This window comes from Gorilla gorilla, chromosome 6 (assembly GCF_029281585.2).
Source record: "Gorilla gorilla gorilla isolate KB3781 chromosome 6, NHGRI_mGorGor1-v2.1_pri, whole genome shotgun sequence".
Taxonomy (NCBI): domain Eukaryota; kingdom Metazoa; phylum Chordata; class Mammalia; order Primates; family Hominidae; genus Gorilla; species Gorilla gorilla.
The window spans coordinates 163,707,476-163,733,538 of record NC_073230.2 but is presented as its reverse complement, the minus strand read 5'-3'; the positions used below and the strand labels follow the sequence as shown (position 1 = coordinate 163,733,538).

The 26,063-nt window shown below is 50.9% G+C and overlaps 1 protein-coding gene across 4 annotated transcripts in view; it reads right to left on the bottom strand.

Annotated features, from left to right (window-relative positions):
• Positions 1-26,063, bottom strand: part of DPP6 (dipeptidyl peptidase like 6) — a 1,146,878-nt gene that overhangs the window by 13,929 nt on the left and 1,106,886 nt on the right. For all 4 annotated transcript variants that reach the window (XM_063708874.1, XM_019031374.4, XM_019031372.4 and 1 more), the window contains 4 exons: positions 25,302-25,349; positions 11,012-11,110; positions 6,450-6,519; positions 2,875-3,069 (listed from right to left, as the gene is read on the bottom strand). In XM_063708874.1, the coding sequence (XP_063564944.1) occupies positions 2,875-3,069; positions 6,450-6,519; positions 11,012-11,110; positions 25,302-25,349 (412 nt within the window). The remainder of the gene's footprint in view (positions 1-2,874; positions 3,070-6,449; positions 6,520-11,011; positions 11,111-25,301; positions 25,350-26,063) is intronic.

Below are 26,063 nucleotides of genomic sequence, written 5' to 3'. Positions count from 1 at the left end.
CTCAATATTTTGGGGATAACTATTTTGGCTTCCTCCACTAGCTACGTGAACAAATGAATAAATAAAAATGAGGCATTTCTGCTGCTCCTTAGCACATGGCCCAGGGTGTCTGTGTGTGTACACATGAGCACATAGGACCCAAAAGAAAAAATCGTGAAGAAAATCCCAAGTTGAGCCCAGAGACAACCTGTCTCTAGGAGACAGGAGCCCACCGGCCCTAGTCGGGTTTACACAGCTGCCCGCTGCCTTCCACAGGGGTGGGACGAGCTCCCTTCCACAGCTCATCTCAGCTGCTCGTGGGAGGCTGGCCCTGTGGGCTCCTCGGTGAGGATATGGTGGTGGTGGACGGGGGAACTGTGGGAGTGGGAGGAGTCAGGCTCCTGATTTTAGGGTTCTGATCAAATTGGGCTATTTCTTTCTGATGAATGAAAATGCAGACCTCGTTCCTAGGGAGAGCTGAGGGAGGCTTTCTATGGCTTGGCGCCATTGGGCATCAGCTTCCTAAGAAAGTCTGTGCTTTGGCAACGGCTCTAAGCTTTGCCGTTGTCCACACGCTCCCATTCTTTGAGCTTCGGTGGTTTAGGAGTTGGCATTATTGACTTTTTCCAGAACAGGTTCTGCCTTGTTTTGGAACAGATGGTTGGGCCCATTCCTTCTTTTTAGGGCACGACGTGTGTGTGTGTGAAACACCTTTGTCCTCTAACTCCTGTGCTCTTTGGGAAAGATGCCAGGCAGAGCCAAGTGTCGAAGGGGAGCCTGAGGGTGCTGCGACCTTCCCCTGGGCCTGCACTTGATGGCGGGGAGGCCCCGGGCTTCCAAACCTCCCTGGGAGGAGATAGAGCAGGTGGGGTGAGGAAAGAGCAGGAGATGGCAGGGGAAGCCACACACAAATGGAAAAGACCCAAAGGAGGAGGTCCGGGAAGCCAGGAGAGCCCTCGTGCCCCCACTCAGGAAGCCAGGCCCACTCTACTCCAGAGCGCAGCCTGGGCCGGCTTCTGTGTCCTGGGAGTGAGTCCTCTGTGGCTGGCACTGCCCACTGCTGACCCAGCAGCCACCCACCCATCCTCCTTCCACACTGAACCCCAGCGTTCCCTTGTCACCCCACGTCCTCTGCTCAGGGGCTGGCCCCACACTGGTGTCAGACGGACCCACTTGGTCTCTGGGGGGCTGCCTGCACCTGTCTCACTGGTGGCAGGTTCTGGAATGGGCAGGGGAGGGCCAGGGAGATGGAAGGAGAGGTTTGCTGTCTGCTTCTGGGGAGACTTTCCTTTCCTTTCTGGAAGTTTCTAAAAGTGGTTTCCTCCCCAACCTGCTGGAGGTAGATGACGAAGCATGGAGCCAGGTGCTACTGAGGGCCACCCCCTGACTGAGGGCTCGGCTTAGGATGAGACCATCATGGCTGGCTGGGCGGAGAGACGGAGAGAGTCTGGGTCTTTGGTGACATTGTTGGTGTCTGGATTCATCAACCTTGAGACCTGGCATCCCTGTGTCTTTTGTAGCCAATATAGTTCCTTATTTGAGGGGTGTGTGTGTGTGTGTGTGTGTGTGTGTGCGCACGTGCACATGTGTTGTTGTAGTCATTGACTTCCAGGCAAAGGCATCCTGGCAGACACTCCTTCCCTGAGTATCTGTGTCCTGAGAGCTCTCCCGCTCTGTATTTCCCACCTGCAACACGGGTTTCTGAAGCAATTGCTTTGTCTGCCATCACCCAGTTCATAGCTCCCTGGAGGAGGAGCGGGGCCATTCATTCACACGCTCATTGTTTTCCATTGAAAGACCATTCACTGAGTACATACCAGAGGCCGTCAATCTTTTTCAAAATGAGGAGAAATGTTTTCAAAGTCAGTTGAGTAAAAATTTCCAAACACACAAAGCACCCTGGTATAATAGGTACAGAGATGCCAGGTTTCCTATCATCCTCCAGTCAATAAACATGTACTGAGCTGGGCTCTGTGCTCCACCCTCCTTGTGTGCCCGGGCCCAGCCTCACGCTCCCCTGCCCATAACGGTGATGATCGTGGTCGCGGCGGGGGTCCCTGGTAGATGCGCTTCTCCCTGCCTTCTTGTCATTCTCAGAACCCAAGTCCACAGTCCGTTGAGTTGTTCCTGCAGCATCTCTAAGGGGTGAAGTTAGAGTAAGTGCTGCAGTCCTCTGTGCCATCAGACTGTGAAAACTCTTCTACAAAATGAGCCTGAAGGCCAGCTGCAGCCTGGTGCAGTGTCTTGATGTCTTTTTTTATTTCCAGTGCAATAATAAGATTCAATAAGTCATTTGGAGCATCTGCCCCTTGGTGCTAAGCCTCCTTTTGTTTCTGTGATGTCGGTTGCTCTTGCTGAGTCAGTGATAGGGATGCACAGGAATGACAGAACAAAAGCCTGCCCTTCCTCAGAGCCGGGGAGGGCATTCTGGCCCCACCTGGATGTGCATGGAGGTCCTGCTCTCAGTAACGAGGGTGACCCATTTCCACGGATCCAGCCCCATTCATATTCCTTCTCTTTTTCTGTCCTTCCTTCCTGATCTCTTCTCTCCTCCCCTTGGGATAAATGGCAAAGACATGCATGGACACTGGCCCGGGTCAGTGACCACAGCGCAGAAAAGCCAAGCCAACCCAACCGGCAATTTCTATCCCCTTGTTTTAGTCAACTCAACAATCTACCCTGCAGTGGGAAAACTAGTTATAAATGTCCCTAGGAGAAGATTCCTAAGTTTCCTTTGAAACTTCTTTGGAATGGCCAAGAGATTTTAGGTAAGAGCAAATTGCATGCAAAATGTGTGCATGGAGAAAAAGCATTCCCGCACTGTGACTGCGGCGCTGCCCCCATGAGGAGCCCCGTCCCCTCCCGGCCTCTCCTGCTTCCTGGGCGGGTGCTCACCGCACGGCCTCCATCTGGTCCTTCTCCTCCAGCAAGCCCAGCCGCCGTCTCACTTCGTGCAGGAGCTTGGTCCCTTGGAAGCCGCTGCCACGGCCGTCACACTTTACCACCACCGCGCCGTGGCTGCTCACCATCACCGTCTCCCAGCCCACCTCAAACTTCTCAGCCACACTCTGGCTGCCCGGGGTGCCATCCCTGGAAAGAGAATCCCGGGCTCAGCAGGCCTGCTGCGTGGTGGGTGGCGGCTGGTCTAGCAGCTGCCACGTCAGATGACCCCCGTAAGGGATTTTACCCGTGACCCGGCTGCCACACGCTCAACTCCATACCCCAGATTCTGCTGCCCCGGGCAGGTGAGCCAGGTGTTATCCACACCCCATAAAGTGAGGAGGAAGAGGAGACCTCCAAGAGCCTAGGGCACCCAGGGCCATCCCTACACACACCGGCGCTGTCTGGGACAGCCACCAAAAAGCATCTATTTGGTGAGGGAAACAATACAAATCCTCCCACCGTCTCCCTGTGGGGACTTTCCCTACACGGCAAGAAGGTTTCTCTTTCCTGGGTTCTAGATGTCCCAGGCTGTGCCCCTCAGTACCCATCACAAGTGACAAGGCCGCGCTGACTCTAGCCACATCCCTGGCTTGAAGACGTGGTCTGTCTCTTGTTAAGTCGGAAGTAACAGCAAACCCGCCATATGGGTGGCCTTTCTCCCTCCCTCTCCTTGGGAGTCAAGGAGCCATTGGCTCTGGGCAGTGTGGCCTCCGACCTGGGCTGGCGGCTCCCACTGTGCTCTCCTCCCAGCTCTTCATTTGCGAGCCCAGCACTGCTGGCTGAAAGGCATCCATGGTGGGGCATTCGGACCATGGGATTCGACCAGTGCCACAAACAGGGCTGTTTTCTTTTTCCTCAAACAGGGCTGTTCCCTCCCTTCCTCCCTCCCTCCCCTCCTTCTTTCCTTCTCTCTCTCTCTTTCTTTTCTTTTCTTCTTTTTTTTCTTTTGTTTGAGACAGGGTCTCACTCTGTCGGCCAGGCTGGAGTGCAGTGGCACAATCTTGGTTCACTGCAGCCTTGGCCTCTGGGGCTCAAGCAATCCTCCCACTTTTGCCTTCCAAATAGCTGAGACCACAGGCATGTGCCACCATGCCTGGCTAATTAAAAGAAAAATCTGTTAATCTGTAGAGATGGGGTCTTGCTATGTTGCCCAGGCTGGGAACAGGGCCATTTTCTATGCAGGACTGGTTGTTCCTCATTGGCCAGCATACTTAAGGTGTGGGGAAGTTTTTAAGTGATTTTCCCTCTTGCCGGGAAAAAGATGGACAGGAGAGAAAGTCGGCCCCAGGTCCAGCCTGCCTCCCTGGAGCAGCAGGGAGCAGTGCCCCTCCTGAGAGTGGCTCCAGCCAGGTGACTGCTTCGACCACCGGCACTCTCCCAGCTGTCCGCCAAGGGCTGAGGAGTGGGGCGGGGGGCAGGAGGAGCGGGCCAGGAGCGGCGCGCTGGAGTGCCGCATGCTTAGGGTCCTGGTGAGTCATGGCGCTGCTCTATGTCGAGTGTGCATTTGTTTTCTTTTGGATTTTTTTAATCTGAAGCAGGGGCTCAGGGACTCCAGATCTCCTTGCTATCACATTTGATGTCACAGCGAGAAACAAACAAAAAGACACAGCCTCCAAGGCAAGCTAGCAAGGCCAGAGTGAGTGTGCACCCAGGGGGTGGGGTTGCCTGGCCGGTCCCGTCCGAGCTCAGCAGAGCTCAGCTGTCTCCACCGGGCACGACCACTTTTACCTCTGAAGGGAAAGTGAATTGTTTTGTAAACTGAAAAGCTTTTGGGGATTTCCTTTAAGATCACTGAAGAAACCAGTGTGCAGGGGAAGAAAGCTGGTTTGGAAGTTGTTAGCATCCTGGAGAAAGTGGGGAAAATCTGGTTTAGTAAGAGAAAGGAGGCAGGAAACGTGTGTGGTGTGTGTGCACATGTGTGGGGTGTGTGGGTGTGTGGGTGTGGGTGTGTATAGATGTGTGCATGTGTGCATGTGTGTATACACATACATGTGCATATGGGTGTGCGTGTGTGCTGCATGTGGATGCGTATGCACACGTATGTGTGTGTATGTGGGTGTGTGTATGTGTGCATGTGGGTATGCATGTGTGTGCTTATGCATGCAGGTGTGTGTGCACGTGTGTGTGTGTACATCTCTGTGTGTGCATGTGTGCACATGTGGATGTGTGCATGTGTGTGCCTATGTGTGTGGGTGCGTGTGTGTGCATGTGTGTGCCTGTGGGTGTGTGTGCATGTGGGTATGCATGTGTGTGTTTATGCAGGTGCGTGTGTGGATGCATGTGTGTGCATGCATGTGTGCACATGTGGGTGTGTGCATGTGTGTGTGCCTGTGTGTGTGGGTGCGTGTGTGTGCATGTGTGTGCCTGTGGGTGTGTGTGCATGTGGGTATGCATATGTGTGTGTGTTTATGTATGCAGGTGCATGTGTGCATGTGAGGGTGTGTGTGCATGTGCGCGTGCCTGTGTGTGGGTGCGTGTGTCTGCATGTGGGTGAGTGTGCATGCGTGGCTGCTGGGAAAGTGTGAAAGCAGTCCAGATATTAAGGAAAGTGGGTTAATTGCAAAACGGAATCAGCTATTGGAATCTGTGCCCTGGGGCGTTTCTATAATGGAATCTTTTTGCTATTTAGGGACTCAGCCCTCAGGAAGGGAGCAGGGCAAGACACCAGGGTTAATCAGAGCTCCATCAGGTGCCAGCATTTACTCAGGGGGTCATTGCACTGGCATCCCTAACACAGCCCAGCACAGGCCTCTGCTTCAGCTGGCTCTCCCAGGCTACAAGGGGCGCAGGAGTTTCTCCTGCTCCGTGGTCTTGAAAGGACAGACCAGGAGGTGCATTGGGGCATTTGCTCAACGGTCCAGGTGGCCCCCTCTGCACTGCCTCCCCGTGCGGTGTCAGCACGTGGACATCACCTAGACTCAGGGCTGTCAGGCAACATTTGAACCTATGCACAGGGCACTGGGCCGGCTCCTAGCACTGAGTTCCCTAATCAGACCCAACACCTTCAAGGCATTTACAGAGCACAAAAAGTTGTTCTCAAAACCCAAACCAGAGGCTTTATTAATGAATATAAGAAAGAGCTGGAAAAATTCTTTTCTGGTGAAAAAAGGGCATTCAGGGCAGTGGCCAGAAATGCCAGCCAGTGAGACCCACGGGCTCAGGGTGCGGATCCCAGGCTCCAGCCATCTTGTGTCTCTGTGTCTTGGGACCTGTCCCCTGCCAGCCTCCGGTGAGCCTGTCATGCAAAATGCCACTACGATGATCCCAGCAGCCTCACTTTATGGTCACAGTACCTGAGGCAGCCTGGGGAGAGGCGGTGGGTACACAGCACCCACTTTCCTTTAACCTCTGGGTGTCTCCAAGAGTCCTAAAGAACCTGACATTGGGCTAAACGATCTTATGTTTTCAGTTTGCAACAATATCATTTCTCCTGCTTATCTTTTCTTAAGAGTTCAATATTCCTTTATCATGGGTGTCACGGAGCCCCAGAGCGAGCACCAGGGAAAGACAGATGTGACGATACTTACACCACCAGGAGCAGAGGGTAGTGGGTGGTGTCGGTGAAGGTTGCTGGCTTCAGGATCTGCATGGGCAGGTCTGGGGAGAAGCAGAGCACAGCACGGGTTAGGGGGCAACGCTGGCCACGGGGTATCGGGCATGCCCTTGGGTGACCGTGGGGGTGAGGGTGCTCTGGGTGGGGCCTGAGGGGAAGCCCACAGACAGAGACTGGCCCAGGGTTTTCATCCTGAGGACTCTGGCCTGCTGCGTGGCCTTGGGCAAGTCACCCAACCTGTGTGAAGCTTCATTTCTCTGAAGCTTCCATTCAGTCTTGCATATGGGAGTGCACCGAATGCACGGAAGACTCGATGGCCTGGGCACTCGCTAGCAGCAGAATTTCAGGCAGGGAAATATGGTGCCCTGAGAGCAGGAGGGCTGCCTGCAGCAACAAAAGCATCTCTCAGCATCTGATCGGGGATGCTGGGGATGGATATTTGGGAGCAGGGAGGCAGGGAGAGGAAGAGACAGAGGGTCAGGGGAGACAGGGGGCCGCCTAGAGGGGAGAGGGTGCTGGCCCATGGCAGTGCCTCTGTGCAGAGCCAGGTGGATCTGTGGGTCTTGCTGTTGGCAGGTTTGTGCTGGGTGGCTCTGGCTCTGCTGCAGCCACAGCTAGGGGAAGTCAGGGAAGGATGGTACAGCCCATTGGATCCCGTGGCTACCAAGGTCACTGGATCTGGTCCTCAGCAGCATGAAATCCAGTGGGTGAGGGAGAGTGGGTAGGAACCAAACCTCAAAAACCTGCCTCACCAATTTCTTCTGTGCCCCTACCTTCCAACAAATCTTCCCATCCAAGTTGAATTTATTTATTGATGTTAACTACGACCCAGATTACCAAAGGCACAGCAATTAAATTGGAATTAGCGGCTTTTCAATACAATTACTACACAGATACACTGCAGGCTTGGGCGGCTGGCTGGGCAGCCAGCTCTGACCTGGCGTCTCATTACTGATTCGGGCTGAATGTTAATGGCTTGCAAATTGGCTCAATGGCCCAGGGACTGGCTGAGAGGCAGGCCTTGGACTTCATCATTTAAATTCCATAAAACATGGTCTGGGCTGCTCCCTGCCACTGATAAGCCCAAGGGCAGACCTTGGAAACCGTGTTCTGACTGGCTGAAAACATTTCAGGGGAGCCCTTCTGGAAGATGTCCTACTTTTCTAAAAAATAAAAAATAAAATAAAATAAAGAAAAGTATTAGCCTCTGGTAGCATAAAGTGAAAAAACAAAACCAAGTCAGGTCTGTAGGGCTGACATCTTTCAGATTTCTTGTGATCCCTAAGGGGGTCTTCCTGATGCCGGGCTCATACAGGCGCCCCACATCCTCTCCTGGCATCTGTACCCACCTACCTTTTAAGGAACCCCCCTGCTGGACAGAGTGTGTGGCAAGGGTGGGAAAGCTGGCTTTGTGCTTCGAATGGTCTTTTCTGCATTTCCTAAGAGGAAGGGATGACAGTCACACACCAGTGCTGCAGGCTTGGGAAGCGTTACTGGGACAGCAATGGGTAGAGTGGGCTGGAGGAGGAGGAGGCCAGGCCTAAGGAGCTCAGAAAGGGATCTTGCCAGGGTGACAGCCTGGCCGCCAAGGCTGCGGAGGAGCCTCGAGCTGAGAACAGAGGAGCTTCAGTGACATGCCGGGGCAATGGTCTCTCCATTGGGCTGGGATAACACATACATTTTTTTTTTTTTTTTTTTTTTGAGATGGAGTCTCATTCTGTCACCCATGCTGGAGTACAGTGGTGCGATCTCGGCTCACTGCAACCTCTGCCTCCTGGGTTCAAGTGATTCTCCTGCCTCAGCCTCTGGAGTAGCTGGGATTACAAGTGTGCACCACCACACCCAGCTAACTTTTGTATTTTTAGTAGAGACAGAGTTTCACCATGTTGGCCAGGCTGGTCTTGAACTCCTGACCTCAAGTGATCCGCATGCCTCGGCCTCCCAAAGTGCTGGGATTACAGGTGTGAGCCACTGTGACTGGCCAATACACACATTTCTTGACCAAAGCAGCTTGTCACAGCCTCCATTTTTTGTTTGTTTGTTTTTTTTTTTGTTTTTTGACACAAAGTCTCACTTTATTGCCAAGGCTGGAGTGCAGTGGCGCGATCTTGGCTCACTGCAACCTCTGCCTTCTAGGTTCAAGTGATTCTCGTGCCTCAGCCTCCCAAGTAACTGGGACTACAGGCACATGCCATCACGCCTGGCTAATTTTTGTATTTTTTGTAGAGATGGGGTTTTACCATGTTGGCCAGGCTTGTCTTGAACTCCTGACCTCAAGTGATCTGCCCTCCTCAGCTTCCCAAAGTAATGGGAATCCAGGCATAAGCCACCATGCCCAGCCCTTGTTTATGGTTTTCTTGAATTTCTCTTCTTCCTCCTCTAGGCTGGGCATGATGGCTGACACCTGTAATCCTGGCACTTTGGGGGACTGAGGCAGGATTGCTTGAGCCCAGTAGTTCAAGACCAGTTTGGGCAACATAGTAAGACCCTGTCTCTACGAAAAAAAAAAAAAAAAGAATTAGTTGGGCATGTGGCTTGCCTGTGGTCCCAGCTACTCAGGAGGCTGAGGTGGGAGGATCACTTGAGCTCGGGAGGTCAAGGCTGCAGTAACCCAAGATCGTACCACCGCATTCCAGCCTGGGGGACAGAGTGAGACTCTGTCTCACGCACAGACACACACAAAATTATTCTTTCTCCTAGAGTATTCCCTACTCATTTCCTTCATGCCCCCTTCCCTGGCGTGGTCACCTTCAGGGTATTTTAAGAGAGACAGCCTTTGGACATGTGAATGTGTTGGGGGCAGGGGTGGGGGTGGGGGCAGGAGCGGATCTGAAGTGCATCAAAATTCCAGAATGTTCTGACTTTCAGAGGTGAATGCAATGTCCAGAAAAGTTGTGATAGAGCATAGCTTCCTGTGGCCAAATGGCAGGGCCAGAAGTTTTTGGCCCGGACCTGTGGTGGGCTGCAGGGAGGGCGTGGTGAGCACAGGCGAGCGAGGGTCCCTGTGCAGGGCCCACACCTGGGCTGTCCTGCAGGCTGGGACTCCAGGGCAGCCTCCAGACCCAGTCACACTGCACTGCACTTGCCCTTGCCTAAGACCCCTCACGTTGCCCTCTTCTCTGGATTGCACGGTCTCCTCTTGTGAGCCCACCTGATGCTGACTCTAGAGACCATGTTCAAGTCCCACGTTCCATGAGCATTCCCACATGTCCCCAGCCCAGTCTCATGCTCTTCTCTGAACTCTCGTGCTATTTACTTTCTGCTCTACGCAATGCAGCTTTGCAGCACGTACTGTTTGGGGGACCTGTTTTTGTTTCGTGGGGTGAGCCTTGGTACCTGCTCTTGGGAGCTGAGTCTGTTAGGTGATTGTGTCTCCTCTAAGCTGCTGAGCACAAGGGGGCTGCCAGCGAATACCCTAGGCTCCAGGCGACACGCCGCTGTCTCGTGTCAGGGAAGGGCAGACAAAGAGGTTCCAGAGACGGTCTAGGGGTGGCAAACGCAAGGTGTGTGGCTCCTCCCCCTGCCCTTTCAGCTCAGTGTTACTTATCAGCCTCAACATGCTTTCCCCCGAGCTCTGGAAACCTTCCCTTTCAACAAAGAGCTCCTGCAGTTACTATCAGTCAGTCGGAGTTTGCACAGGAGGGAAACCCGTTTACAGCCTCAGAGGTGATGGGTAAGTGGTGTCTGCATGAATGACTCAAAGACAGCTTCAAGGTTTGAAGTCTCAGTTATTCGACACCAACCTACCACCAAAAGGCTGCTATGCATAGAGGTGGGGAAGTCTGGAGGGGGACAGAGTTCTGGGGGAAGACAGTGAAATCTGCTGTGGGCATTTTACACTTGGGTTTCCAAGAGTAACGACCTGGTGGGCAGTGAGGACACGGGGCCAGCCGGGTGACTTGGGAGCCATCTGTGCGGAGGTGGGAGTTGAGGCTCCGAGGCTCTGCCTCCCTCCTGGAGCTGTGAGTCCAGGTCCAGCTAATGCTCTGGGGTGTTTAGTGCTTAGCAACACCTAGCACAGAGTTAGTGCCCAGGAGAACTTACCGAATGACTGGAGGGACAGTTCAAGGAAAGAAGGGCACAGGCAGAGAAAGGCAGAGTGAGAAGCATTTCCTAGGGAGTAATAGCACTCAAACCTCCTCACGTAAACCCTGGCTGCAAGGACGCCCCTCATCAGCCCATAATCCACCAGCTGGTGAGGCAGGAAGGACTTCAGATGGCACAGAAAGGGAATTTCCAGAGGGAAGAGGTTTTTCTGGACGGTGTCTTGACACGGTCACCAAAGAAGGAGAGCGTTGGAGTCGGTGGTCTTGCTTTGAAGCAACTGTCAGCCTCTCAGGGAGAGAGATCCTGTGCCCTGCTTTTTTTGGTTTTGACAAGACACTCCATGCCAGAGGAGCTGAGGGGCAAAGATACACCCCCGTGCTTGGGGAGCCTTCCTTGCACGGCACCTGCTGCTGATGACTGCACTGTGTCACAGCTCACGTTTTCTTTTTCTTTTTCTTTCTTTTTAGAGGGGAAAAACGTAGTACTTACTGTAATCATCAATCTCAATGTCCCTGTATTCCACTTTAGGCATCTGTCGGTCATTTATGGCCTTCTTGACATGTTCATTTGTTTCTAGGTCAAACATTTCTGAAAGAGAGGAAACAGGGACACGCTGAGATGCAGTGGTCACTCATGGAGGACCTCTGCGGGCCATGGCTTTTCATGTGCGTAACTGCTGCTTTCATCAGCCTCAGAGGTGATTATTATTATTTCTAGTGTACAGACCAAGAAACTGGGCATTAAAAAACATGCTCAAGTTATGCGCTCAAAAGCCTAGACTCAAATCTGGAATTTGGGTGGATTAAAGATTCTCCCCACCGCCTTAGGCTTTCTCCTTCCCCCACCAGAGGTTTTTGTTCTCCGTGGCGTCACACGCACAGGTTTTGGTATGATTCTTCCCATGACTGCTGGTTTTAAGAAAACCTACATTACACATCTGTTAGGACAAATGGTTTTCCAAAAATTGTGGCCATAATAACCAGAAAAGGAAAGGTGGGTAGAAACTAGGGTATCATCTTTATTAAATGTTCCCAGAAATAAAATGGATTCCGATCTCTCTCCCAAAACAGAAGATAAGCTGGTCTCTGGAGAGACCTTAACTTCGGTGACTGTATTTGTGGACAGTGGAGTCGTGTGAGCCTCGCTTCACACTGCAGTGGGACTGGCCGTCCTCCCTCCGTGGTAGAGACCAAGGTCAGTTCTGCCCTGTGGTGTGGATGCGCTGGACCTTTGTGCCTCGGCCGCGACAGCACACACACGTCCTCGTTATCTATTTCTTCAGATGCAAAGAAGTCCCCTGAGGAACTCTCCGTTCATGTACTGAAACGGCCATTCTGTTTCATTTCACCATCTGACGTGTCATAAAAACCACCCAACTTCCTTTCTCCCTTCTCACACTAAGCCTACACATGGGGATAACTTGTGGTTCATTGTGAAAGGGAATTTTTCGGCAAGGAACTTTGCCTTTGGCTCGTCAAATCACTTGGAAGCAGCTGCAATTTGTGCATTTGTTTAAAGCGTAAACAAATGATCACAAACAATGCTAGAATGGATGTCCAGTCATCCTCCCATATAACTCTCTTGAAAAAAAAAAAAAAAGCTGCTCTGCAGGTGGGCGCTTCTCCGGGGCAGCTGGAGGTCAAATGACCACCCATAACTAGGAGAATCTGGACGTGTGGCTTTGTGTGGAGAACATGGGGCTGTGGCTTTATTCAAGAACTCTGCCCAGCAGGCCTGGCAACCTTCTGTAGAGGAACAGGGAGAAATGGAAGCTCCCAGCGCTTGTGACGAGTACATAAAATGAAAATGACTTGCAAGTTGCTGGACACATTTGAATATTGAGCTTGATAAAAAATAAGGGGAGAAATAGTGACACTAGTTTTCAAACAGGTAGAGTTTTAACAAATCTGACGTTAGACCACCACTGGGAAAGGTTCCAAACACCACGTAGCATGCGAGAAACGTGTCCCTTGCAGGACACGTGTCCCAGCAGGAAACACAGCTACGTCTGCAAGGGGTGTCTGCAGTGGTGAAGTCCAAGGGAAGTCCAAGTAGACTTGACCTTAACTCTGAGACCCAGAGACTTGGCTGCAGAGGTGGCGCACTCTCCCTCACAGGCACGCACGTGAGTTAGGGGAGGTGCACTCCACCCCAAGGGGCCTGCATACCCCTGCGCCAGCTTCACAGCCTCAGCCCATGTTCCTAATGGATGGGCGGCAGCACTCATTGGTGCTGAGTCCAAATGCCCTCAGCCCTTTAATGCAATGCTCCAGGCACACACTCAGGTGAGAGGAGTTGGTTTATGAGACAGTGACTGCATATCATTCATGTTCTATTCACAGTTACAGGAAAGGAAGACTAGCAGGGAGTGCTGCCCGGTAATGAAGAGAACAGCATTTCCCAAGCTCTTTGCTGCCCCAGGGCCTTTGCACGTGCTGCCCTGTGTTTGAAATCTTCCTTGCTAGCTCCTTCTCCTCCATTAACGCAAGTGTTACCTCCTCCAAGAGGGACCTGACCACCCTATCTCAGGCACCTGTCAAGCTCTCTGGATACACTTAACACCAAATGAAAGTTTTGGTCATTTTCCTGGCAGCAAATCCTTCTCCCTACCCCTCGCCAAGGTATCAGTGTTCAGTCCTATCCCAGAGACGAAATGCACTAGTTTTGAGTACCCTGGGTAGACGGGTTTGTGGAAAATCGATTCATATCTTGGAAATTAAGCATCTTTAGATGGTAACGAGTCTGGGTTTCTACCCAAGTCTTTCTCCTTGTTCCCATGTGGCCCCAGGAAACTAAACAGGACCAAGGAGAGGTCCTCCTGAGTGTCTCAGGAAGCTGCAAAGGTCTCCAGGGCTCAGATCTCTTGAAAGGTAAGAGTTGGAAAAACCGAGGCCAGACTATCAACCAGTGTTTCCCACACAGCTCAGACCCGAGGACCCAAAGCAAACTGCATTAAATTGATGGAAAAGTTTCTGGTGTTTAGAAATTGATGGAAAAGTTTCTGGTGTTTAGAAGTTGATGGAAAAGTTTCTGGTGTTTAGAAGTTGATGGAAAATTTTCTGATGTTTAGGAGACTAATGATGCGCCTAAGTTAATTCACTCGACTCTGGGACTATGAGGCAGTTCATCCACACGCTCCAAACTCCAGCTTGTTGTAGGAGACCAGTGCCTCGATCTCATGAGGTCATCTCGACGCCTCAGCTGTAACCCTTGGAGAACCTGTGGTCTCTGCTTCTCTGCCTGCTGACATGATCATCCCAGGTGCAAAACAGGTGAGGAACTTGGGGTGTGCAAATGTGGGTCAAATGATGGAAGTGCCAACCCATGAAGATCAGGGGAACTGGCAGCAGCAAAGGTAGAAAGACCCTACCAATGAGAACAGAGATGGGCTTCTTGCTATCAGTTAGCTTCTGCTTCTGGGTCCCAGAAAGGGCTTCAGCTGGGGGGGTTCTGCTGGTGGCAAGAGCCTGTCTGCATGGCTAAATCTCAAACTGAGAGAAAATGGGGACAGACCCTCTTACAGCTGGTTAAAGTACGCTCTTGTCTCCATATATACGCATGTGAATTTGATGTTTCAGGCGTCAGTGTGCAATCTCAAATGCTGATCATGAAGGAGAAGGTTAAACTCAGGGAGCAATGTTCTCTGCTGCCTACTGAGTTAAGCTTGCCTAGAGCTAACGGAACACAGGCTGGCCACCAAACACCCCGTTACCAGTTTCCGGATCTGAGAGTTCTGGTTTCATGTGGGAACGCACCATGTTCTAATCGCTCATGGACTACACAGGCTGCGTGTGAATACCTCGTTCCTCTCTATTGAAATCCCACCCTTCGCAGGAAAGCACCAAAGCAACAGACTATTAAATGTAGTTAAATATTAGATTTCTCATTTAATGATTGCCCACACAACTGGTTTTATCAGCAGAGAGCTGACTGTCCCACAGGGGACTTGAGTTAAGCCATTTTATTTGTTCCCATAATTGCATTCAAAGAGGGCAGGAGCTCAGCAGAGAAATAAGAAAAGATTGGCATATTCCCTGAAGGACTCTTCTTTTGACTTCAGGGCAGTGGGGACCTCCAGTCTGGAGCACACAAATGGCCACTCTTTAATTAAATGTGAGCCCCCTCTAATATTTGGTGGAATTAGCTATTATCAGATCTGGACACAGTGAGACCGCAGAGACTCAGGCCTGCTCATGAGGCTGCTTCCCTCGCTGCGTCCCATGGGCAGGTCGTGGTGTAGCTGTGCACTGTTGCAAGACATGCTTCCAAGTGGCCTGGCAGGTTCAGGGGATTGATGGAATCACCACTGTGCTAAATTTTGGAAAACTGGTGACCAGATCCAATGAATACCAATAGGCAATGGATCTAAAAGAGGAGAGAGCAGCCCCTTCCCTTTCTCACATTTCTACAAGAAATAAAACTGCAGGATGGTGTGTGCACGTGGAGGCTTAGGCAGAAGTCTCTCCGGCATCTCCCTGTTGCCTTGGCCTGACTTCCCCTGCCTGGGTTTTCTGTGCCTTTCTAGTCCAGGCCTCTCCTGCTGTATTTCTGCTCACTCCTCACGTGCACCTTCCCCTGCGGCCATCAGTAGGACCCCTCTCTGCCCCACCTCGCCCCCTCCCTGTGCTCTTGCAGCTGCCGTCTGCTCACCCCAGGGCTACGCCATTAGTCATATTCGAAGACCAGATTCAGGCCCAGAGCCCGCATGACTACGTTTAAACCTACTCACCTTAACTGGAAATCTCTTTTCTCTGAGCTCCATTTTTGTTTTTTGAGACAGGGTCTTGCAGCCAGGTTGGAGTGCAGTGGTGAAATCATAACTCACTGCAGCCTCGAACACCTGGGCTCAAGCAATCCTCCCACCTTAGCCTCCTGAGCAGCTGGGACTACAGGCATACACCACCATGCCCAGCTAAATTTTGTAATTTTTGCAGAGGTAGGGTCTCATTGTGTTGCCCAGGCTAGTCTCAAACTCCTGGACTCAAGAGATCTTCCTTGCTGGGTGCAGTGGCTCACACCTGTAATCCCAACTCCATCTCTACGAAATATAAACATAAAAAAATCCAGGCATGGTGGCACACACCTGTGGTCCCAGTTACTCAGGAGGCTGAGGTGGGAGGACAGCTTGAGCTCTGGAGGTCGAGGCTGCAGTGGGAGGATAGCTTGAGCTGCGATCGCACCACTGCCCTTGAGCCTAGGTGACAGAGCAAGACCCCATCTCAAAAAAAAAAAAAAAAAAATCCTATGAAAGGATTGTAGAATCTTGGGGCCAAGATGGTAAATATTACATTTCTTAAAATCATATTGTCCTTCCCTCCACATATACATGCAGTGATCAACAGAGACATGCTTTATGAACAAAATAGAAAAGACAAAGGAAAGGGTTTGGGTGCGGTGGCTCACGTCTGTAATCCCAATGCTTTGGGAGGCCAAGGGAGGAGGATCACTTGAGCCCAGGAGTCCGAGACCAGCCTGGGCAACATAGGGAGACCTGATCTCTCCAAAGAAAAATGTAAAAATTAGCCAGTCATGGTGACGCATGTCTGTAGTCCCAGCTACTTGTGGGGCTGAGGTGGGAGGATTGCTTGAGCCCAGGAGGTCAAAAAGGAAAAAGAGGTCCTCCCACCTTCGTGGGATTACAGGTGTGAGCCACAGCACCCAGCCTCTTTTCTCTGAACTCCGAATGTTGAGTTGTTAGAGTCAGTCTGACACAGTTTGGGCAACTATTGTTCTTTTTGCCATATCTTTTTTCCTCCAGCCAGATTTTAAGCAACTTGAGGGCAGGGTCCCAGGAGGTGGCATTTATTTTTGGTCCTTCTAGCATCATGCTGGGCCCATGGCAGGTGTTTGATGCCAGAGGAGTTGTGCATTGAGGGGACTCATGTGTGTGTCCTCCAGCCCACGGATGAGCAGGTGCAGTGGCTGGCACGGTGCCCAGCCTGCAGGTGCTCCTCGAGGCACCGAGAGCTGCTGGGTGGCAGCGAAGCCCAGCTCTCCTCCCGCATTAGGTAGTAGAGAGGAAGAAGCACCTGCAGACATCCTGCAGGGCGTGCAGCTCCATGCGTGGCTTGCTTTCCACTCTGTGTTAGCCAAATGCCAGCTTGCCCACCCAAATGCTGGACTGAAGTCTAACACGTTCCAACAGCAAATCTGCAAACACTCCACCCACCAGGACAGCTGCTCACGCGTGCAACCCTGTGGGTCCAGAAGATTTCAAGTGCAGACACGTGGGATTCAGGAGCCCGGTTCCCAGGCTCTCTGCATCCATAGGAGCCTGCTGGCAAATGTGCTGAGAATGGACATGCCTGATTCGCTCCAAGGAACTGCTCCTTTCCTGTGCCTCTTTCATCATGGCCTGACACAGGCATCACGAGGGCAAGGAAGGCCTTGGAGCCCCCTCGTCTGTCCCTGGGGCATCTTGTACACAGGTGGGCTCCACATGAAGGATGAGGGACCACCAAGGCTGAGTTCAGTAAGAGAACTCCCCCAGTAATGGGTAAGAGCCCCCAGTAACATGGTCGGCTTGTCATCCTTTGATTTTTAACAAAACGGAAGGGGAATCTCACCGAGCTAAAAATCAATAGATCATTGAAAATAATCCTTAATGACAGAGAATGGATGGGCCACAATGTTTTGGCATATAGCTCAGGAGTTCAGTGAAAATGGCACTGCTATAACAAGACTCCTCTCTCTCCATTTATTTACATGAACACATTTTCAGACATTCTACAGAAACAAAAAGAAGCGACCACCAAAAGGAGGGAAAAACCAGGGGCGCACACGTTTCTGACAAGGTCTTCTCTGGAAATGAGTCAGGTGTGCTCATGAACTGAGTGAAAAACCACCACGCCCAGCTCGCTAAGAGATGCATCTCAGAGCAATCATAACTTTTTATGTCCAACAATTATCAAAGTATGTAATGTATCCTAATTGCTTGATGTGAACAAGTGATAATTATGATAATAATTCCATCCAACAAGTAATGATTATGGCCTTATGGTCACCGGAAGTTAAAAAGAAAAGACCTTTAAAATATTTCCAAGATTAAATGACGTTAGGACAGAATTCTGGGGTGACAGGCGGACAAATGGAATGTAAATATCAGCTCGAGGAGGAAAAGGAAGGATGTAAAGCTAGAAGAAGAACTTGTTCCAGAAATGTTTAACTGGGCAGTGGTAAGTATCAAATTGCCACAATACTTAGATATCATAGGATTATGTAATACTTTTATTTTAAAATAAAATACAATATGCTAAAAACTTATTTTGTACAGCTTTGAGTTAATGAGAAAAACTTTAGGTGACAACTTAAAAATGTGTAGGGGAAACATGATTTTTCAAAAATTATCTTAGGGATTCATGAGCAAAAACTACTTGAGGACAGATGGCCCAGTGTCCTCTGTCTTGGCATGACTTGGCAAGGTCCCCTCACATAAAGGCCACTTTATAATGTGACTTTCTCTCTTTGGCCACCAAATTGCTCCTTAAAATATTTGAAAGCTGTGGGTCTTAGGTAGAAACTTGCCTGATGCAGCCGTGTTAAGACCTAGGGCTGAAGTTAGGCACCAGGCTGCTTTTGAAATTTTTTTTCTTTTAACATTTACTTTCCTTCATCTTTTTACATTTTTAGTCTTTTTGGTTCTGCCCCATATGATCTGCAGGAAAGAGCTGGCTTTTATCTCCAGGTCTGAAATGGGTTCGTGCATTTGCTGGACGGCCCCAGCCTTGGTGGTGGCTCCACGGCTGTGATGGGGCAGCTGCCCGCTGTGTCCTGGCCACTGTTTCTGAGAGCCAGGGCTCTGCCCAGTTGGCCTGCAGGGTGAGAGGCATGAGGACCTACTCTCCAGACACCCACCCAGTCGCCTGCTGCTCCACCCAAGGAGGCAGCGGGGCTGTTCCTTCTTTGTTAGGACTGGACAAGACCCAGGTTTTGAGGGCCACAGGCTGTAGGATTCTGTATGATGCTTTGCCACCCCAGCAAGTGCCACACCTCCCTGGACTGGATTGAGATGGCAGCTCTTTGGCCCCTTTCCAGGTGCATCTCTCCCTGCAGGGCCTGCAGAAGCAGCCCCTCGTTGGAGGCCCCCCTGCTGGTCCAGACTCTCATCCTTTCCAGCATGGTCCCCAGCAGCCCTCCCGTCTGCAACCTGGGGTCCTTCCAGCCATTCTCTGCACAGCGACCAGAAGCTTTTAGAGAGGGACGTCTGACAGTGCTCCTCCTGGGACCTGCAGGATGGTGGGCAAACTCCTTGGTGTGTAGCGTGACAGTGACAAGCGGGCCCTTTGGAATGCCATGCTCCTGACGTCTCTCCATGTGTGGGCGCCCTGTGCTTGATGGAAGGGGAGCTGTGGGCACAGCCTTGACAGTCTAGGAGGGGGTGCCTCAGGGAGAAGGTGGGGCAGGGGCAGGGGTGCTCCCAGCAGCACTGGTGCAAGAACAGAGGCTGGAAGCTAACTGCATCCGGCGTTGCTTCATGGACCCACCTGGGCACCACTGGTGGTAGGGGCTGTTTTTGCTTTCTTACAAAGACCCAAATGAAGAGAGTAGGAGGTAGAGAAACCTAACTAACTTTTGATGCCATAAAGGAGTGGGAACCAGGCTGCCTAGTGATCCCAAGCTCCCACATGCGCTTGCAGGCCGCCGTGGGGTGCTGTCAGCCAGTGTAGCCAGCTTCAACCCCGCCACACGCACGCTTTCTCTGCATGGCTGTGGGGCTGCGTTGCAAGCCACACCGCAATTTCGACTCCCACACGTCGAGTCGGCATCCACGTCTCTAAGTGGGCCTGCCTTTCATATTTACATTAAAGCCCGCAATGTATTCACTATGATTTTGTTGGGTTTTTTATCCCAATACCTAAGTTGTTTGAATATCCAGGCACCAAATGAGTATAGGTTGGTCCCAACCATAATTACCTTCTTAAGGAAACAGCTTTTAAATAATTCAGAGTCACATCTGTGAACACCCCGCAGGCTCTGTTTGTAGATAAGATTTTCTAAAGAGGAAAAAAGTCAAATATTCCCAGGGTGGTTTTGGGGTCAGTGGGGGAGAGGAGGGGAAAGGACAAAGAATTCTGAAACAGTAATTTCAAATTTCACAGCAGGGCTGGGAGAGGATAGTATGATGAAGACGGGTCCCAGCCTTCCAGAGCCCCCTTTGCTAGCTGACGCACAGTGCCGAGGCTCTGCCCTGTAACAGAACGTGGGCCACACCTCAGCTGCCAGTCATGGCGTCACACAGCGGCTCAGGAGCCGGCTCCCCGAGGCCTCCTGTCTTGCCCTGCCCAGCTGTAGGCCATGGGCCCCGCTTTCCTGGCTCAGCCCCACAGGGCGGGTTGGAAGCGCTGCTGCTTTGCACACTGTTCACTAGAGGCGTGAGGTGCAAATGCCTGTGCTGGCACGGCCTCACCAGGGCTGATCTAAACCAGGGGTGATTTTTGACCAGCAGCTCAGTGGTCACAGAGGCTGCTGCTGTGAGCACATTTCCCAGATGGCAGCGACGTGAAGGCCAGGAGATCCTGGGTCTTGGGGTCTGGGGCTGCCTTTCCCCCCTTGTCAGACATCTGGTATCAGCCCCCAGCCCACAGTCAAGAGCACCTGCTTGGTAGTCAGATAAGACAAGAGTCCGGGCCTCGCCCTGAAGTTTGCTGTGGATCTCAGATGAATTGTTGAACCTCATAGGGTTGGTACAAGGAAGGGGCCTGGTGCTGTGTGGAGAGCCCAGAACTGCTGCTACGATTACATTCAAAAGAGAATAATGGATGGCTAGCCAAAGACTGCTGCCTGGGGGCTAAGGGGCTGCCATTAGAGGGTGAAGTTCAAGGGCTGAGCTCTCACAGTGCATGGAGTATGACCCCAGCCTGCACATGGAGGCTGAGCTGCTGCAGGAAGCAGAGCCCTTAATTCGACGGGGCTCCCACAGGTTTAACAGCCACCAGGGCCTGAGGAGCATCTCTTCCCTGTGACGTGGAAGGCTTCTCAGAGCAGGAGAAGGTGCCGTGCCGCACGCTTACCCCAGAGCTGGCTCGGATGGACCCCGGGGGTGGTGTATAGGCGGAGAAGGTGCTGAGAACGAGCTGCAGGTGTGACTGCTTCTGCCTCCCCAGATTCATCTCAATGGGAGTGCAGGCCGGGCATCGCTCTGGATTTGCAGTTGTCCTTCAGACCGCACGAGGGCAGGCGGCTGAGCAGCGCCACGCAATGACCACATGTCTGGAAGAACAGGCTCTTCCAGGAGCCGCACTGCTTGCGTCGGAGATGCAACTCCACTGCTTTTGCTTCCTCGCTGCATGCATGTGGCCCAATCACCTAAGCTGCGGTGCCTCAGCTTCCTTAGCTGACAAGTGGGGATAATAGCAGTTCCTGCCTCACAGGCTGTTGTGAGGCTGAAATGAGTTAAAATATGTGAAGTATTTGCCACAGCACCCAGCCCCGGAGCAAGTGCTGATAAATGCTGGTTGGGGCCACTATTGTTACTACCACGGCTCCCTGTGACCTCCAGCCTTTCTCTGGCCCCCTGATCAGAACACGGTTGTCTGAGTTGTTTAGGATGGAGCATCAAATGGAACAAGTACAAGTGGTGTGGGGTTTTGCAGAATCCTGACGATGCAGAACCGCTAGCTGGCTGAGTGTTCGGATGAAACAGGCATCTGCAGGGATGGGTGACTCACTGCTTGCCTTTGTGTTGCTCCTGGAAGTCTTCAGCGGCCTTTTCAATCGTGAAAGAGGACAACTGATCTCAAGCTTACCTGAGGCCCAAAGGCTGATGTGTGAAGTGCTGGCCTGACAATGGCTTCGTTGGCTGCCTGATATGCACATCCCCCTGCAAACCACATGCTGTGGACCCTTCATCCACTGCAGAGGCCATGAGGAGGCTCTGATGTGGTCCAACCACACCACGAACAAGATGCTGCTGGAACTGGGGGCCTGGAAGCACCAGGCACCTACCTTCTCATCCAAGATGCACCAGTTTGACAGACAAAATGAAAACTCAGTGCATTTTGTTTGGGGAAGACACAGCTGGGATGGAGATGGGCTGTGAAGTGCCGCAAGAGGACATCAGACATATCCATATCAAAAGGTAAACACACTGAAGAAACCCCACACGCCTCCCATGGCAAACACCTGGAGGCTGGAACTCAGGGCTGAGTTTGGCACTTTACCAGGGCCTGCCACACTCACTCTTATTTCCCAGGTGGACTCAAAGCCATTCATGCAGCTATGATGTGCCAACCCTCAGGGATGGCCGTGCAAGGAAGGGATTTCAGGCACTTTTATCCAGGCACGGGGAAAAAGTGGGTGTTCAGGAACGTGGAACCCCTCAAATCATGAAGTCTGAATGTAACATAGACACTGAGCAAGATGGGCCCCCTACTGTCCTCCTGGGGATGGGAACGACAATCAACTCAACCACATTTAATCATTTTTTTTTCCAAGTTAAAATGGCAGCTTAAGTTACCATCCTGAAAGAGCTTGAACTACACTGACAGCCAGAAATGCAGAAACAGGCTAGGGCATGATGAAATATTCCTAGAGTTTGAATTAGGCTCCAGGAAACCCAGAGTCAAACACTGCTATATAAATAGGCTTGTAAAATAAATGTGACCAAAATAATTCTAAACGCCGTCCAGTTTCCAATTAGTCAGCACTTTGCTGAGATCAAGCGCAATGGTGTCACCTTCAGGTTCACTGTTAAATTTCACACAGAGAAGAAGGGAGTACAGGCATGTAACGCCAGCCCCATCCTGTGTGCACAGTGCTTTTTATTTCTTAAGCCACTGGGTCCCATCTCTTTGCTTCAGGGAGTCACAGTCACCAAAGTGACAGCTCAACTGCAAACGGCGAAATGCTTCCTAAAAAATTCCCATTTATGCAGCTCCGCGACGGATATGGATGGCAACCTAGGGCCTATGGTCTGTCAATATTGATTGGATTGATTGGTTAATGCAGTAGCCAGTCCCACAGAGGAAAAGAAGTGGTTGTTTTGTTTCCCAGCAGAGTTAACAAAATTTCCTGGATCTTTGAGCATATTAGCATGTTGCACTTGCTGGAAGACATTTGGTCAATTCTTACTGGGACTCTCTTCCGAAGAATTGCACCTCAGCCCACCTACAGATTACCTTATTTTTATAAATGGAATAAATGAAATATTTTCTCAACAGTGTCACACACACCTAAGATATAGGCCGGCTTCATTTTCATTCACACATGAGCCTTGGAAACTGTGTTGACTTGATCCAGCACCGTGGGAGGCTTTAGGAGCCCCAAGGACTGATCACATCCAGGCTGGAAGTGGCTTAGAAGTCAAAATGCATTTCCCAAAAGTAGGGACTACATTAACCTTTGAACTTGAATAGATTAATAATAGCTTCCTCCAAAGAAGTAACAAGCATTTAAGGGAATGACTTTTGTAAGAAGAGCCATGTGCTATATCATATTTTTCAAAGCTGAAAGATACTTTTGTGTTTTTTATTAGACCACAGATTAGAAAAAACTTTTAAATTTGAAATAATTATAGATTCCTAGGAAGTTGCACAAATAGTACATAGAGTCCTGTGTCTCCACTTCTGGGTCTTCAGTGGTGGCATCTCACAGAACCATCGGGCAGCAGCTAACCCGGGAGGCTGCAATGCTGTGAGCTCCATTGGACACCTTATCTCATTTCTACCAGACCATCAATTTTCAAGAAGGGGAAAACCTCACAAATATCAGAAAGGTGTCCATGGACTCTAAATCTTATCAAATACTCAAAATGAAAATATACATTTGCTTAAGGAAAAAAAAAGATGTCACAGTTGAGGCTCTATGCAACACCTGCATTTTTTCAGGGAAAATTCCACCTAAAGAGGTCTAGCACAGGTGTCTTAAACATTCACTGTCATGCTGGAGTATGTCTGTCAGACTCCACCGACCCCAGGCCTTGGTGGAAGTTCTAGCTCGGCCTCTGCGGCCTCCTGGAGGGCTCTTCACAGCCTCGTGCCCCTTAGAGTGGGCAGAGGGGGGGTGGATGCAGTGGGGAGGTGAGAGACCCAGGCAATCGCTCCCAACATCCTTCCGGGGATGCCACCCCCATTGCTCAAATGGCCCAGATTCCCAAACCTCGCAGGTGAGGCTGGAAAGCAGCCTGGGAGCAGGTGAACCTCTTTGCTGGGGAAACCAGCCCCTCCTCTGGGGAGGAGCACAGGAAGGCCATCCCGCTTCTTCTCAGCACGGGGTCCCTCCAACGGCCATTCTGAGTGTTTTTGTATATCCATTCTGACATCCACTTTATGGCTTTTTGTGGGGGCTTTAAAATCTATTAATTTATTTCTGGTTTTATGATTACTTATGCTTTGGTTTTGTATTTCTAATAATGATTTGATAGCTTGGCAGACGATCATCATTATTTGGGATTATTGGCTAAGTGCTGTCTCTTTAAACAAATCTATTTTGCCCACTTTGGAACAGTTTAACCACTTCACGGTGTCTAAACACACGTCTGGAGTCCTCCTTTCCAACATGCCCCTCACCGCCGCCGCCTCCAGTTCTCCTGGAGCTTGAAGTACCACCACAGAGAGAGGAATCAGGGAGCTGCTGATGCTCGATGGTCTCTGGAGACGTGGAGTCACCTCTGTCCCCAGACCTAGGGGAACTGCGGACCCGGGCCATGAAGTTTGCCCTCCTGCCAGGGAAGGGGGTCCTGAATGTGGAAGGGAGTGGGAAGGATTCAGGGGAAGGAGGACACGGGCTGCTTTGGGTTAGACAGAGGGAGGGCTGGAAAGGGAGGGACCGAGGACGAGTTCTCTTTTCTTCTCAGCTGTGCTGTGCCTCTGCCTCCCACTGCACACAGCACACATCCCTCGCGTAAACATGGATGTGCCCGTGGTGACCTGTGTGGGGTCCCTCCGAGCAAACACATGCCACCTCTAGTGACCCTGGGAAGTCTTACAAAGACTCTCCTTGACCAAACTTGAGTGAGGCTCCTCTGAGTCCTCTTCTTGACCAGGCTTCAACCTTGATCCTAACCTGTCTTTGGCCTGCATTGCCCAGCTTTAGCAAGAAGTCTCCACCCCTGATATCTGATCACCCTCTGTAACTGTTCCTCATCCTCCACCTTTGAGCCTAAGTCCTTGTCCTGCCTTCAGCAAGAATCTTGTGAGGTCAGCTTAGCAAAAATCCCCTCCCACTGATGCCTTCTCTTAGCAGTTTTCCATCCACGGACCCCTTTCTCTGGTCATTGGCTATAAACCCCCACGGGATCTTGATGTATTCAAAGTTGAGCCTGAATCTCCCTCCCCTTTCACAACAGTCCTGAAAAAGCCTTCCCTACCATTTTACAAATGGCAGAATAAGTTTTTCTCTGATATCCTGTGCAGCATGGATGCAGAGACCCTCCATGCCATGAAGCTCCCAGACCCACAAAGACAGATGAGCCTCCATGTGCCCCTCAAGTCTTGGTGCCACATGGCAGGTTCTCAGTCGGGACGGACTCATGTGAGGCTACAAAGCCTTTTGAGCTGGCTGTTCAGAGGATGTCAGGCTATGACCTGGGTAGGCCTGGAATGATCCTCCAGGCTCAGCACTTGTGAAGGGGTGTGGGGCCCTCTGGCTGGGGTATGCGGACTTTGACTTTCATCATGTTTCGTTGATATTGGTGATCAGCATGGCCTATTCTGAACTGCTAGGACATGACTCATCCCTCTGTCTCTGAGTAGGAGAATGTGGGCCAGCTGATCTCATAGAGTGTTTTGCTTCCTTTCTCCTGAGTCTCAGGAAGATTTAAGGAAAAAAAAAGAGCACTTACTTTTCTTATCTGTTGTGTTGTGCACCGTCACCATAGGAACACCAGGACCTGTGTTGGGTAGAGAATAGCCAGGAAGAAAACAAAAACGAAGCCATTAGTTTAGCCGAGAACAAGAAAAGAAAACAGGCTTTTCTTACGCCACGTAGATAGACGTGCGGAGCCTGGAGAACCCGAATTCATGCAAGAGTAATCAATGATGGGATGGCAGAGGCCAGGCCGGCAGGGGGGCCAAGGCACAGCTCCCTACCTCTGCACCTGTGTTAACTGCAACACACCCAACTCAAAGTCCATATTTTCAGATTATTGTAATGCCATAAAACATCGTTCTATGAAGCATTACATTTGGTTTATATCCTCATAACATCATTTTTACCATACAGACACACATTCCAGGATGGCTTTATGGGTTCTTATAAATTACTCAAGCCTCAGTGCTAAGTCTGCTGGCTCCTCCAGGAAGGATGTCACTCCATCCAATGGGTCTCTCATAACACCTTGTAAAAACGTATTCATGTAACAGGAATATTTTGAAAATGTCAAACTATATTTCAGTTTTTCCTTGAATCACTAGCTGGCAGCTTCCCAGCTGCAGGAATGTTGCAGCCCTGAGAAGTGAGAAGAAAGGTCCAACTCAGGACCAACTAGCCCCTGATCTGTTTTCTCTGCAGGTGACTTCTCGATTCTTCTTAGCAAAAGGAGAGTCCAGAAAGAAAGAAAAAAAGTCTCCCTGAATTATTTTCTGTATCTTTTTGAAAACATTAA